The 16,337-nt window shown below is 43.1% G+C and overlaps 1 protein-coding gene across 1 annotated transcript in view; it reads left to right on the forward strand.

Moving 5' to 3' along the window:
• Positions 1 to 16,337, forward strand: part of THSD7A (thrombospondin type 1 domain containing 7A) — a 959,544-nt gene that overhangs the window by 877,654 nt on the left and 65,553 nt on the right. The window contains exons 20-21 of the mRNA XM_086941983.1: positions 4,157 to 4,274; positions 8,237 to 8,382. Coding sequence (XP_086798109.1) covers positions 4,157 to 4,274; positions 8,237 to 8,382 — 264 coding nt within the window. The remainder of the gene's footprint in view (positions 1 to 4,156; positions 4,275 to 8,236; positions 8,383 to 16,337) is intronic.

Genomic DNA, 16,337 nt, shown 5'->3' on the forward strand with positions numbered 1-16,337 from the left:
TTTTTGCCAAGGATCTGAATCAATAATTCTCTTTACGGGTTTGGTCAGCTCCGTACCTTAGTAATAGATTTTGGGAGGACTGGTATCTCTTTCTTCAGGACTCGATCTCCCAGCAACCCGCAAGGGTGACTCGGGAACACCGGAGCTGGATTTTCTCGGCGTGAGAAAAAGTAGCTTCTCCATTGCGTCAAAGGGGAGAGCGTCTTCCGTGGGCTCTCGCATCACCTGGGCTCTCGGGCAAGTAGATAGCAGCTCTGCTCCAAACCATCGTGTGTTTGCTTAATGCAACTGTTGGTATTTTATACCTGAAAGGTGCTGGGTTTGACGTAAGGTTGGACATAAGACATCACTAAGAACTAACAGTTCTTGCTGGACTCCAGGAGTTCTTGTTCAAATCAAAACAAAAGCAGGGGGGGAATTTCCTAGGCTGCTGGAGGCTTGGTTTCTTTAAAGAACGCGTTGTGCTTTCTAGGAATCGATGGGAGTAGCCGTGCTGTGCTTTGTACTGCATGGGCTATTACTGAATATGGATATGATTCTTATGCCTTTGTAAGGATATTATTGATTATAACCGCACATGGGCATGAATCGGTAATATCGAATTAAGGTCCTAGATAGAAATACAACACTTTGTAGTGTCTGCCTAAATGAAAAAATCCCCCTACCGTTCCCACTATTGTTTCAAGGAATTGGGCTCGGGCTCACCTCACAGCCTTCTGTGAGAATCTAAAAAAACTCTCCGCCCACTCCGAAGGAAGATATAGAAACCTATGCGCATGACTTTGCAAGCTGGCTGACGGTGGCCAGTAACGATCATGCACTGTTTTGTAGATCCTGAGCACCTAGGCACCATGAGGCCAATCCATTTGTTCTCAGACGGCCTGGAAATTGTCAAGCTTAACGTCCGGCAAGCAAAAAGGAAGTGGCGGTTGAGGTACTCACCAGACCTGAAAATAGGGTACATTGAACAACTTCGAAATTAAAGAAATCTTTTTCGGCAAACTGAAGTAAGCTTTTTCACAGGCAGAATCATGAATGCCTCTAATAAATCTAAAGAGATATTCAAGATAGTCTCCGATCTTTATAACCCAACTGAGTTACTCTGCCGGTCTTACCCACTTAAGGTCTGTGTGATTCTATGAATGCCTTCTTTGTACATAAGATTAAGGCCATTATGAACAGTATTCCTCCCTGTCCTCCTCTTAACAATCTATCCACGGATGTGGTGAATAGTCAAATCCTTACATGCTTCCCCAACTTAACGCAAGAGGACCTAGCCCTCCTATTAACAAAGGTAAAGTCTGGCTCACCAACTGATATCTGCCCCCCGAAGGTCATAAGAGCAGTATGTACTTGGTTTCCTGACTGTATACTGTCATTTCTTAATCAATCTATCAACTTGGGGGTGATTCCTAGGTCCTTTAAAAAAGCAAATGTTGCTCCAATCATAAAGAAAGTTGGTGCAGATCCCATGGATATGAAAAAGGTCCGACCTATTTCACTTCTACCCTATTTTACAAAACTACTTGAGGCCCACATAGCCTGTCATCCATGTCAATTCATTGAAGAGTCAAGCTTCTTGGTTCCTGCGCAAGCAGGATTTCGACCAGCACACTCAACAGAAGCGGTGATCATGTCTGTTGTTGATGACATGTGTGAAGAGGTAGGTAATGGCAACTCCCACGTTTTGGTGTTACTGGACCTGTCTGAGACTTTTGAAATGGTTGACCACATCATTCTGGATGACTGGATTAGTGCTGCAGTTTTCTGAGACTCAGCACTGAATTGGCTTATCTCCTTTTTGAAGGCTAGATCTCATTCAGTCAGGCTTCCTCCTTTCTCGTCCACAGAGGTGCAACTAAATTGTGGGGTTCCTCAAGGCTCTTCTCTGTCTCCCCATCTTTTCAACATCTATATTTGCCCCCTGATTAATGCCCTCAAAAATAAATAAATCAACATTTTTGATTATGTGGATGACATGCAACTGCAAATCACGATAAATGACAGCCGCTCATCCCGCCAGTTGTTTCAGGATAATATGCTGTTCCTCCGAGATTGGATGAACAGCAATCATCTGAAGTTGAATCCCGATAGAACTGAGATAATTCTCACAAAGAGTAAGATGAATTATTGGTCCCCATCGTTCTGGCCTAGAGAAATTAGCTCTCCACCTACACCCAAAAAAACTGTAAAAAGCTTGGGTGTCATAACAGATGCAGAACTCTCCTTTAAGCAGAAGGTAGGAGCAGTGACAACAGCTAGCTTCTGCCAGCTACGTCGCATAAAAATGATAAAAAATGTCTTACTAGGGAGGATTTGATGCAAGTAATCATAGCTCTCATGTCTAGATTAGATTATGCTATTTCAATTTACTTGGGTCTTCCCAAAATCCTCCTCTGCAGGCTCCAGCTAATTCAAAACCAGGCTGCTCGGTTGATATACACTTTGCCCAAACACTGCCACATCTCCCAGGCAACAATAGACCTTTATTGGCTGCCAGTTGTACAGAGATTAATGTTTAAAGTATGCTGCATTGTTTTTAAATCCCTGTTCCTGATTTACCCTGCATTTGTGAAGGCCATTATCACAAAATACTGCCCTACTAGAGCTTGAAGATCAAGCAACTTGCATTTTTTGACGATTCCCCCTTGAAAAAAACAAAGGATCCGAGGGCGTAGGGTTGCCGTTATCGCCCCTATTGAATAGCCTGTTATTGAATCTTAGGTCCTCTTTGGATCTTGCTACATTTAGGAAACTCCTGCTTTTCAGAAAGGCGTACCAGTAATTGAGGCTAAAGTTTAATTGGCTACCTAGCGCTAACAGATCGTCTGGTGTAAGTGCGCATTATAAATGGACAGTAACATAACATAACATGTAATCATCATCAACATAACATAACATGTAATCATCATCAAAATATCATGTCTTTGACAGACCAACTCATCTGTGCAATAGCAAACCATGAAAGACAAATGATAGCCAATAGTTGAAGTTGGCTGCTCCAATACCACTCCCCATCAATACAAAAATCACTTTCTGCCTATTCACTCCCTCATATTTCAGTTTGCGACTTTCTGAGGTTTGAAACATTTCAACGGTAGAAAATTGTCAGCAGTGCCAGGCAGTGGTTCAAAAGATCATATGCCTAATCAGATATCTGGTTTTGGAGACCTCACAATACCATCAAGTTCAAATCTCAGAGGGCGACAATCTAGATATTATCATCTGCCATTGATTTGCCTGTTTGGATAGCCTTGGCTCCTCCAGGCATCAAAAAAAGACAGTGATCCAACTTCAAGAAAGACTTTATATTTTCTTCCTGGTCACGCCCATAGTCCTCAAATCCTCAGTAGCCATTCCCAGAGTACTCAGAACAGAGAGCTGTGGGAGCCAAGATTCTCAAATGCTTTCTTCAGCAAGGGATCCAGTCAAAGTCCAGTCTTCCTGGTTCTTCTTCCAAAATGCCTTTAGTGCCCATGCTACTGTGACATCATGAATAACAGACTTCATGACCCTGGGATGGCCTTCACCTATGCAGACGCAGAAGAAAACTGATTTTTCTTTTCTCCTTTACAAGGTGACAGTCTCTTATGGTTTTCTTCAGATTCCAGCAGCATCCTGACATCCAGGTGACAGGCAGCCCATTCTAAATGGGTATTACATAAGTGTCATAAATAGGGCATTTTACTTTACCACTTGCACATGTTTTGCACAGATTTCCTTGAACTTATTTGAAAGTCAAAGCACAAAAGATTGTATTTACTAGTCAGTCTCCATGGTGTAGGCATGTAGCCCGATTAGTAAGAGGTGTTTGGTATGCATTCATTGTCCAGTGGTCCAATCATGCCAGCTATCCAATCAGATAAACATGGTAACTACACAGAAATATACATTTTTATTGAAGGGCCTCACACATTGATCATCCAAGTTGAAGGTTGCCTGTCATCTGTATTTGTGTTTTACATATTGTGAAAACAATTATTGAAGATGCCATTTTAAAAAAAAACAGTATATCTTTTACACACACCATTGTCTATACATATGCAAACCCTCACAGAAAACTTAAAATCATCCAGATTACTGTAATTTCTGGTATAAATCAGTTGGTCTGACTGAAATGATGCTGACTTGTAATGTTTGTTGTCTTTTTATAAAGCTTGGGTTAGAGAAGACTTGGCAAATGAATACGTCATGTGTAGTGGAATGTCCTGTGAACTGCCAGCTCTCTGATTGGTCTTCCTGGTCTGAGTGCTCTCAACAATGTGGACTCACAGGTGGGTATCATTTTCATAAACTCCTGAATTGGAAAAAAGCAGGTAATGTTGCTGCGATCACATGAACATGCATGGAAGCATTATAAAGTTACCTACTCTTCTACTCAGTCAAATGTCTTCTGTGATCCCTCTCTGATCTATATTCTAGTGAATGTCTTCCGTGATCCATCTCTGATGTATATTCTAGTTCTAGTTTCACAATCTTGTGTAACCGACTTGTTCCCAAAGAGTAACTCATCAAATAATTACTTTTAAAACACACCGACCATTTTGTATATGCTTTTAATATGCAGCTTAACATGAATGTTGGCTTAATTAAAATTATAAATGTGGGTCATGGTCAAAACTAAATTTTTGTTACATATTAAATTTAGCAACCGCTGGAAATTTATAATATATGCATGACAACAAGTGCCAATGTTATAAAATCTATATAATTGATATTTTAAATTATCAGCATTTGTATTGTAGATTTCTGCTATTTGTATATTTCTGGGCTTACTAGAGTCATAGGCAAAGATTTATACCTGGACAGGTGGCCCGTCATCCCGCCATGGGGATGGAGTGAATTACTCCATCCCCATGTTGGAGAGGCCGCCCACCTAATTTATAAATGACCGCTTAACTGGCAGTCATTAGAAAGGTTTTGGCACAAACTGCCATTACAGCGGTTCCTATTAATGCATTTTACTGTTTGCTGCAGGGCACCGTTGTAAGGCTGGAGCCCTGAAGCAATCAGTATTCTTTTTTTCTTTTCAAAAGGAAACTCCTGAAACTGGATTTTCTTTTTGAAATGAAAAGAAGTAATGCTCCGCTTGCAAGGGGAGGCACCTCCCATGGTGAGGGGAGCATTAGAATGGATTTACAGTTGTGGCTATAAAAAACTGTAACCAATGACTACATGTCCGTTCATATAAATTTGGTGAGTGGATTTGTAGCCGCTCCTCTGATGGCCGATGTTCACCATGGCCATCGGAGAAGTTTGGTCACCGCTTGGCCAAACCTTAAGGTCCACCCGCCATTAAATTTGGTGGGCAGAGCACTATTTTGGCAGGTGGGAACTTGGGGCCAGATGTAGGTGGCCAAATACCGGTCGGTAACAGCCGATTTTGGCCATTACCAACCGGTATTTGGAGTTTTAGATGCATGGGGCCTTAAAAATGACTGATTCAGTAAATTTACCGAATCGGTAAATTTACCAATTCTGTAAATTACCGATTCGGTAAATTTACCGAATCAGTAATTTGAGATGTAGGTGGCACTGAAAACAGTGCCACAGGGCCTTAAGGATTCGTTATTTACCACCAACTATTAGTTGGTGGTAAATAACGAATACCTGTGTATATGCAAATCTGTGCATGTACACCTGTCCCATGTGGCACACGTACATGCCCTAAGGACATGTATGTGTGCCACATGGCACACAAGCCTGAATCAGGGGTGCAACAGGATGTCAAAGTGACATCCTGCCACCCTTGACTATTCGGTAATTTTACCGAATCGGTATTTACCGATTCGGTAATTGCCATTGATTCCTATGGGCTTCAAGGCCCATAGGAATCAATGGCAATTACCGAACCGGTAAATACTGATTCGGTAATTACCGAATCTTAACGATTCGGTAATTGTTACCGAATATTTACCTACATGGCATTCACCGATTTGTAAATACCGAATCGGTAAAATGCGGTATTTACGAATCGGTAAATGTCATTTACCTACATCTGGCCCTTGGTCACTATTGCAATGGAGTACCCTCTCCGTCAATAACGCTTAAAGTTGTCAGCTATCATTTTGTCTAGTCTGTCTAATGATAGTTCTAAGTGATTTTCTTAGAGGTCTAATGGTACATTCTCTTTTTGCCAATTGTCTTGGTGGTGTGTGTCTTTTAGTGTCTCAGTGTCGCAGCCGTAGGACTTTACCATTTTTCTTTTGAGTTCATATCTATCCATTAGCCAGCATTTTAGGTTGGTTGCTGGTCTGCAGATCGTCTATTTGCCTCTTAAATGTCTCCAATTACGTTTCATTTATGTGAAAAAGCAAGTGAACTGTTGTATTAAAGAGCCTTGATGTATGTGAGAGTAACTGTAAAAGTAGAATTATTTTAGCAACTGCATGACTTTTGTGCCGTTTGATGCACACGATGTTACACAACAGAAAGGCCTGTCTTCAGCATTGTCTTCTCTCAGGGAATGATGGTCTTGAAAGGCGTGGTTTGTATTTGTTGGAGCATCACTTTGCCCACTTCAGTCTGCTGGTACATTTGCAAAAATCAGAGACAGGCAGCCCAGAAATGTGTCAACAATCAAAGACTAACATCTCTCAAATGAAAACATTTGTAGCATTAATATCTGCTCAAGTCACATTCATGACTGTTAGAAATTGGGTTCCTCATTGACTGGGGTATGAGCCCTGGTCAAGCATTAACCACAATCCTAATCAGATTAATGCATGTGCTAACCTGTGCTCAATATCTTGGCACGTACTAGACACGTTTATCCTATGGGAGAAGTAGCTCCTGCAGTAGTGTAAAGCGAATTTAAGTTTTCCCTACCAGGGCATGTACTCCTTAAAAGTACATGTCCTACATTTTAAATAGATTACACTCTGGCCTCTAGGCTGTCCAAGGCCTCCCCATCAGGTGATATATATATGTATTGAAAAGGAAGGATTTGGCCTGGAAAGAGGTTTACCTTGCCAGGTCAACATGGCAGTTTAAAACTGCACACAAATGTTCAAAGGGCTACTTAAGTGGGTGGCGAAATCAGCGCTGCTAGCCCACTAGTTTCATTTAATTTGCAGGCCCTTGGCACACGTAGTGCACTTTACTAGGGATTTATACGTAAATTAGATATCTTAATTGTGGATAAGCCAATTTTACCAGATTTTAGGGAAATAGCAAAGGCACTGTAGTTCTGGTCAGCAGTGGTCAATGGCACAGAATCCTAATGCCAGCAAAACCAAAGTCAGCAAAAACAGTAGGTCTGAATGCAAAACAATAGGGGAAACCACACCAAAGTCTAACAATGACTTGCAGGCATATTAGGTAATGAATGTATGTATAAAACGCTAATGAATCTGCTGCAGGATAGCTGACAAAGACAGGGTGCCACACCCATAGTATTTTATCAATGCTCTTCTAGCCATTTTCAGCCTGTGCAGTGGTGCAGAGCAACATGCCAGGGTGCTATGTAAAGGCTGCATCTAGTAATAGGCCATGCTTTGAAATGCTTAGGGCCTTCTAAGAAACTGGCTATTTCTTGGGAATTTGGGATGTGACAGATGGGGAAGTTTTGTAATCTGCTCCAGAGATTGTATCAGAGTGAAAGTGGAAGTGTTTTGGCAGTCTAGGGTAATTAGAAGAGGAGTACATGAGAGTAATAATTTAAATTATTATGCAACATGGTTCTGAACCTTTGAATGCTGTCTTAGACTTAATAGTGAGATGGTGGTGAATGGTAACAGGGTTTAGACAGTGACGAATGGGGTTTAGAGGAGCTGTGCAAGGAAAGCCCTTCTTAAGCTGGAAAAGGTGGTGGAAGTAGACCCATGCAATAATACAGGAGCCCAGTAAGGCATGAGCTGGGTTGCAATAAGGCACATCAGCCGGTAAGCGTCAAGGAGTGACAGCCTGCATAATGCCGCAGGCCAGTGAAGGAGGGTGTTGGTAAGCAGTTAAAAAAATGTAGATACCCTAGGAGGGATACACTACAAGCTTGAAGATGGCAGGCATCTGTGGTGATGATACAAAGAGTGAGAAATGGCCGTCACAAAATAAATTGTGGTTTAGACAGAGAACGGTAAGGGTGGCTTGAATGAAGTGAAGTGTTTGTGTCCATGACGTAACTGCTATAAATTTAACGCTGTTTCTATTTAAATATTTTTGGCATAACACCGTATGATTATTTTTAGATTTTGGTTCCTAATAATCAAATAATATGTTTATCTCTTTTCTTTTTAAGGCAAAATGGTGCGAAGGCGTAAAGTAATACAACCTTGTCAGGGTGATGGTAGGCCTTGCCCTTCACAGATGGAGCAAACCAAGCCCTGCCCTGTGAATCCATGTTATCGATGGCAGTATGGCCAATGGTCTGACTGCAAAGTGGAGGTATGAGAATTTGTTTCTGTATTAAGCATTACAAATTCACTTTTGTTTATATCAACAATATTTTAAAATTAAGCTATTATCTTCTACCAGGCAAATTTAAATAAATAACCCTTGTATATTTTATTAATTTTAGTAATTAACCCCTTCGCTGCGACGGCTATACCCCCGCAGCGCTAAGGGGGAGGCGGGGCCGCGCGACGGTCACGTGCTCGTGATGGACCTGCTCCGTCACGGCCTGCGGGTGAGCTGTGCTTGTGACGGAACGGTTCCGTCACGGCCCCACCCACTCTTCAGAACGTCAGCGCAGGCGCGGAATTCGCACCGCGCAGGCGCGGCGAGCGGGCCGTGGTGGAACCGTTCCATCACCAGCACAGCCCACCCGAGGCTCGTGACGGAACGGTTCCGTCACCAGCATGAGAGGGGTTAATAACAATTTTAACAATTAATGTGAGCCCTATATCATTTATTTTATGGCCTTGTTAAGTTATATTTTGCAATAGGCTATATAGATACATTAAAAATGACAGTGACCTATGGAAACAACGGGATAACGAGCTAAAATTGTAAACTTTAAGCAAGTGCATTTAAAAAATAATGTATTTAAGTTTAGGATCCACTATGTCCAGGCTTGCAGTTGTTGATTTTTAGGTCTGCTTGTAGAATGCTTTAGCTCTTTAGACCTATGTAAATAATTTACTGTTTGCCACAGATAGATATCGGGTTGCATTGAGGATACTAAAATCCGATGCTACAACAACTATTGTTTTTGCTGTAAGCAGGTTCCTGATGAGTGTCTGGTTCAGGCGACAGAAGTTTGTCCCAGGTTGCCCTAGAGGTTCCCGCATTATCTGAGTTGTTATTACGGTCAGGACAAAGTGAATGTTGTTGCAGGATATTATATCTAGGATTGTTTGATTATTTGAGGCACCCAGCATTTTATGGATGTCACAGAATGTTACCGATATGATTCTACTTATGGAGTTCTTATCATGTCGCCCTGGATGTATCTATAATTCGGGCCTTATTAACGCTGTTTGCTATTTATGTATTAGGCATGGTTTGAACCAAGTGAATGGAACTTTAATAATGTTTATACAATCATGAATTTTAAAATTATGATACACACTAAGGGGCCAATTAGGATGACGGGTGGACTTTGTCCGCCCGTCATCCCCGCGGGGTTTGGGACCGCCCGCCATAAAGGCGGGGGTCCCGTGGGGTGTATTAGGATGTGCCCAGCTGCTCTAAGTTTACGTCCAAATTGAGGCGGATGTATATGATCAATTGGTCATTTTATGGAGCCTTTCACTGTGTGTTTATTATGGCTTTCATGTGTTATAAAGTATTGTATGTATGTATTGCTATGCACTTTAAGAGACCTATGGAGGCACTTTTAAAGGTCTATAAATCCAAATGTCTGACTATAGCCTCGTATGGTGCCTCACTGTGGGGCTTTTTACCTCAAGAAAAGTTACAGGTCGCAGAAAACACATTTTTAAGATCCCTACTAGTGGTTCCCCAATCTACCCCTACATTTTCTCTGCACTCTAAACTGGGGTTGGGTTATGTTACTGATCAATTGAAAGTTGCCCCTCTGATTTGCTGGGTCAAAACCTGGTTAAATCATGAGATTTCACTGAATCACCTTATTGTAAGAGATTGTATGTCATTGGGGAAGGTGGATAGGGTACCCTGGTTAGTTTATATCAAAGAAATGTTTTCAAAACTGGGACGCCCAGAAATGTATTTGTCACCTGATCTTATTAAAAAGGAGGATTTGAGCTGGACTAAGAAAAACTTTTTGGGTAGGTTATCACTGGAACAGGAGGAACTGGAGCTGAAGAAACCTTGCTTCATAGCTAATTATGTTCTGTTAACTTCCTTGCTCCTTGAGCCATACCTAAAAATTTTTTCAATCCGTTTCCATCGCCATCTCTGAATTAGATTTAGGTTCAATATTATTCACTTTTCTTTGGGTTATTTTCCAGTTTGGGGCAAACCTGAAACTTCCAACCCCTGTAGTTGTGATAATTTTTCTATCCAAGACGCAATGCACTTTATTACGCCGACATTAGGAAACAGTTTTTAGTACCATTATTAAGTGAGGCAGGGTTTTTACAAGTTAGGCCCACTCTCATTTATCTACAACTGTTTAATAGCTGCAAAATCGGCCCTATAACAAAATTGGCCAAAAACCGGCCCTGGCAAATCTCTCAAATGAATTATATTATAGCTGTTTTGACACCCTCACACTCTATATAATTCAATGAGGATAGTTTACATTATTTTGTAAATAAGACAATAAATATCCAGGCTGAAATAAAGCATGAGAACATGACCTCCCCTCATGTCATTATTGCTGGCTTAGTTGCCCTAACCTTTTCTATGTAATATCTTAAGTTACCTTAAGTTATTTTAAGTACATCATTGTACTGCAACTGTACACTATAATAAAGAGTAACTAATGCTGAGGCTTTGAAAATACCTTTGGGAAGCCAAGGTTATGAAGGTATTTTGCTCTTTACCTTCTAGAGAGCTGTTTTAACAGCTCCATATTTTACAGTACCACACCTGTAGATTGGAGAGACATCACATTGGGACCTTTTCTGGTGAAGCCCTAAAGGAAACCAGATGAGCTGAGCAACTACTGGCCAAAATCTTTGCTGCCATATCTTGGCAAGTAATTTTGAAAAAATATTTTGATACAACTTTAGGCCTTTTCAGAAAAGAACACTCTACTGGATGGTTAGCAAGCACACTTCCAAACAGGTCACAGAAGGAATCCATGTTTTCTATCACTGGATGTTCTGCCAATACTGGTGGACAATAGTGAAGCCAAGGCCTCAATACTATTTAATCTTTCTGTGACCTTGGACATCATGGATTACTTCATTATACTTGGTAGCCAGTGAGTTTGCTGGTACAGTTGTTAAGACTGTCTAAAATAATTTTTGAGGTGTTATTCTTAGATAACTAATACACATCCTTGTACGTGTCATCCACAACAAGTCAGCTGAATGGTGCCATAAGCAGCACTATTATTTATTTTATTTTTAACACCTACACATGGCAGGGTAGGTGTCTACAGCATGCTAACTTTGTTTAGTTAATTTGATGGTTGTCTGGGGCGTGGTTTCGCCGAGCTGCGGAATGGCAGCGAGTTAGAGCGGCTCCGCCGTCTGACCCGAATTAATCCATAATTAATCTGTCCATTGTATCCAAATCGTATACATATGGGGCGGAAAAGGATCGTGTATGCAGCGGAAGTTCAGTGGCCCGTCTGACTACTAATTTGGAGTAAGGGGAGCAAGAGGGCGATGAGCAGCTTAACACAGAGGCTGCCCAGACAAGCCTGTGACTCGCGTGATTGCTGGCCCTGGAGGTGATGCAGTGAGGCTGGTGGCGCCGAGGCAGATGCAGAAGTCCCGGCTCTCTCATGCCTGTGAGGCCCTGAACTCATGCAAGTAAGGCCGGGCAGTGGTGTGGGACATATTGGGTGCATTTAAGGGAAAAAGGCCCACACGGAGATCAGGGAGGACAGACAAGGCTGGTTGCCGCTGATCTGGTAAGCGGGGGTGTGCCCTCGGAGGGTCGGCCAGGACAACTTTCAGAATTACAAGGGAGGCATGCAGTGATACATATGCACCGTGAGGACTGGCAGAGAAGCTCCCGCTGCTTGTGCATACTGAAATGAAATGGCGTAGGAAACATAATGGTCTGGGCCGCCAGTTTTGAGAGCGACTGAGAAACATTGTGAGGTTTATCGGGACGTGTCTCTCGCTGAGCGCTGGATTGCCTGCTGGCTGTGCGGACTGCTGGCTCTTGAGTGGCGTTCTGGGCCCTATGATATAATTAATGTACATGAGCACCAGTGTTCACTGAGGTGGGGCATGCTGCTCGGGGGTGCTTAATAACTGGAAATTTGCGGTGAGTTTCACTGCAGGAGCATGGAGATGGGAACAGCTCTGGTAGGCGGTAAATAGTGTACTGAGGCTAAACTGACTTTTGTAACTAGAGCGATTCCTGTAAGTGGAGCTGGCATTTTGGTCCTGCCCGCTTGGACGTGCTTGGAGGGAGCCACATATAGGCACAGGAGCGGAAAGGAGGATGTGGGAGTGACACACTGCTGGAACCCCAAAGAGACGCTTGCCAAGCTCGCCCCCCAAATAGAGACAGCATTAGGAGCTAAAAGTGGAGGACAGCACCACCATACTCCCCAGAGGGCAGTGGTTGAAAGACGTCAACCTGCTAAACTCCGGGCATGCTGGGACCAGAGGGAGATGGGTGAGGTGGCCATCACGACTTCTGGGCTGTCTGGGCGTAAGAGGGAGGCAGTGCAACTGGCTAAGTGGTGAGACAAGACATAGTGCATGTCACATCTGGCGCGGCTGAGTGAGTGGGACATCGTAGTGAAGCCGTGGCGCACAGTGCACTGTACTACATATGCCATTTTACTTACCTTGTGTGGCTAACTGCTATGGAAATTGGAGAGGCATAGGTTGAAGATAACAGGAGGTCAGCGCCACGCAGCTGAACTAGGTGTAGCTTGCTAGGCATGCGACAAATATAACGGCGCCATATCATCATACCAGTAGCTGGCCAAGATGGGAAAACCTGACACATGACAACCTTGGATTACCTTCGATAGGAAATCCAATAAAACGGCAGATGGAGACCCCATTCGACACATTCAAACTGAGGGCACCACAAGTTCCTCGCCGCAGGATGAAGATATCCGATCAATATTTCAGGACTTCAAAACAAGTTTTCAAGGTATAGACTCCAAAATGGATTCCCTTGTGGAAAGAATGGACATGATAATGCAAAGAGTGGAAAAGCAGGAGGGCCGTATGAGAGTCTTAGAAACCAGGGTAACGGAGACAGAAGGACAAACGGACATGGACTAGAAAATGCGAGATATGGACAGTATGTTGCATGCCATCAGACAGAAGAATGAAGATTTGGAAGCCAAATCAAGGAGGAGCAATGTACTAATCACAGGTGTTGCTGAAACAACGGACATACAAAATATGGCAAAATACATTGAGACAATGATGACAGATCTTTTTGGAACAGACTTGTCCGCCATGTTTTTAATAGAACATGCTCACAGAACGCTGGGCCCCAGGCCGAGACCAGGTGGCCTGCCGAGACCTATACTGGCGAGGGTGCTTAACTACAGGGACCGAGATGTGATCCTCAGACTTGCGCGGGAAAAAGGGGCCATACAGTACAATGGTAATGACATCGCCATGTACCCAGACTTTACACTACAAGTCCAGGCAGCCAGCAGGGAATTCATGCCTGCGAAGAAGATTTTCCTTCAGATCGAAACAAAATACTCGTTGATATACCCTGCCAAGCTGCAGATTCAGGGACAGGGCAAGCCAACCTTCTTTACTGATGCCAAAGCTGCCTTGGCGTACGTAGAGCAAATGGCTAAGGAACAAAAACAGAGAGCGTTGATAAAGGATTCCCAAGCAGAAAACAATCTGAGTGACAATGATTGAGGATCAAAATCCTGGATGTTTGCTATGCAGATAAGTCTTGTTTATGAGGTGTTGATATAACAGTTTTTCCATAGTTTAAGGTACAGATAGCTCCTATACCATGTAAATATTTTCCAACTGTAAATATGTCTATTAACAGTCAGGGCGGTGCGCTAGAACTGCTGAGAGTCATATTGGCTATACGATTTGTGATAGCAAGACACGAGGTCGGCCACCCTAACGTTAGTGCAGGGGAGTCCCGCCAGCGGCCTCACTTACCCCCATGGGATGAATCCCTTAGGTTCACATCTGGGGAGTAATTGTTCACAGTTATGGGGAATTTGGGGGGATTTCACAACCTGATTGGGGGGTTGGTGTGGGTAGGAAGTGGGAGTTGGGGAAGTTAGTTTACAGGGTCCTACTGGATGCTAATCGAAGATGTAAAATTCAGATACAGCAGATACGCACCAAAATCTCTGGTCTTCTATGTCAACCCAGGTATATTGTCAAACGGAACTATATTATAACTGCACTGCCTTTTGTTTTCAATTCAACTGAATTTATATTAAAAGTGAGGCACAAATATATACGCTGCTCACACTCACTATGACGCACCTGACATGCCTCACATGGAATGTTAGAGGTCTGAATAACCGAAGAAAGTCAATGTTGATACACTCTTTCCTTCAGAGACATGAGGTGGACATATGTTTACTCCAAGAAACCCACCTGACAAAGGCGACAGTAGGCATGCTGAGGAATATTAAATGGGTGGAGGCTGGTTACTCTAACTACTCTAGAGGGGTTGCATTACTGATCCGTAAAGGACTCCAATGGTGGACTCATCACACAATGCATGATAGGGAAGGACGATACAATATACTCCAGGGCACGTTTTATGGTACACCCACAGTGATTATTAACACATATGGTCCAAACATGGACGACCCAAATGTCTTCTCCTTCATCTGGCAGCAGGTGCAAGCGCTGCATAACACGGCATTCATATGGGGAGGGGATTTTAATGTAGTTCTCTCGGACACAGCTGACATCACGGGAGCATCACCCGAAAGTGGTGACTCTGCTGCAAGACATTTAGTGGACTCCTGGAGAGCGGTACATCCTACACTTAGGGAAGGTACATGTATGACATACCACTGCAATGCATGGTCGAGGCTGGAATTTTGGCTGGTTTCCAGGGACATACACACTTGAGTAACTGATGCTGTGCACCACCCGCTCACTCTCTCTGATCATGCACCTACTCAGTTGAAAATTAAAGTGCCAGGGCCGTACATAACTCAGTTTAGCTGGAGGTTCCCGTCTGGTGCGTTGTTAGACCAAGTTTTTAGAGAGGAATTGCAAGGGAAAATAGAAGATTATTTCACACTGAACGAGGGCACAGTAGAGTCACCTGGTACATTGTGGGAAGCGTTTAAAGCTGTGATAAGGGGAGATTGCATAGCACTAAAAACAGGTGTACTCAAGGATATACGAAACACACTACTTGGACTTGAGCGCGAACTCAGGGAGTTAGAAAGGTTGCAGCTACAGTCCCCCTCCGTTACCACTACGGCATTGATCGGATCCAAATTGACAGAATTTCAGGCAGAGGCAGAGAGGGAAACGGCATACCTACTAAAGCACGCACAGGTGAGGAGATACGGTGAGGGAGACAGGGCCAGGAAAACGCTAGCAGGCCTACTTAGACCACCTAGGGGTGTAGAATATATAACCGAAATTAGCACAGTAGAGGGAGAGTTGGTGAATACGCCCCCTGAAATCATAAGTACGATATCCCATTTCTACGAACCTCTGTACACTTTTGAAATCAGTCCTTCTCAGACTCAAATAGTTGATTATCTTGATACTTTGGTCTTGGCCTGGTTTAATGATGGTGCAAGGCAATATATGGAGCTTCCTATAACTGTGGAAGACATTAGACAAGTTATAAGCAGCTGCCAGCTGGGAAGGCACCTGGGGCAGACGGTCTCACTGCAGCCTTCTACAAAGAATACGTCGATATTCTAGCTTCCCATTTACTGCAGATGTATTTGGGGGCATTGGAAACAGGTATCCTTCCTTCCACACTTCGGGAAGCTACAATATTTACGCTGCTGAAACCAGACAAAGATCCCACTATGCGAGATTCATATCGTCCACTATCCTTAATTAATTTGGATGCTAAGATCTATGCTAAACTCATTGCAAATAGGTTGCAACCAATGCTCCCGCATATAGCGCTTCCAGACCAATCCGGTTTTATACTGGGTCGTTCAACCTCTCGTATTTTAAGAACAATGTTTGGGCTTCTCCACTACTTGGCACACCATGTAAAGGCCGCTGCTGCATTGTTGGACGCAACTAAAGGGTTCGATTCATTGGAGTGAAAATTCTTGTTCGTCCTCTTCACTCGTATGGGGCTTAGTCCTCTGTTTATTAAGCAGATTCAATTGATATATACGA

This window comes from Lissotriton vulgaris, chromosome 10, assembly GCF_964263255.1.
Source record: "Lissotriton vulgaris chromosome 10, aLisVul1.2, whole genome shotgun sequence".
Lineage (NCBI taxonomy): Eukaryota > Metazoa > Chordata > Amphibia > Caudata > Salamandridae > Lissotriton > Lissotriton vulgaris.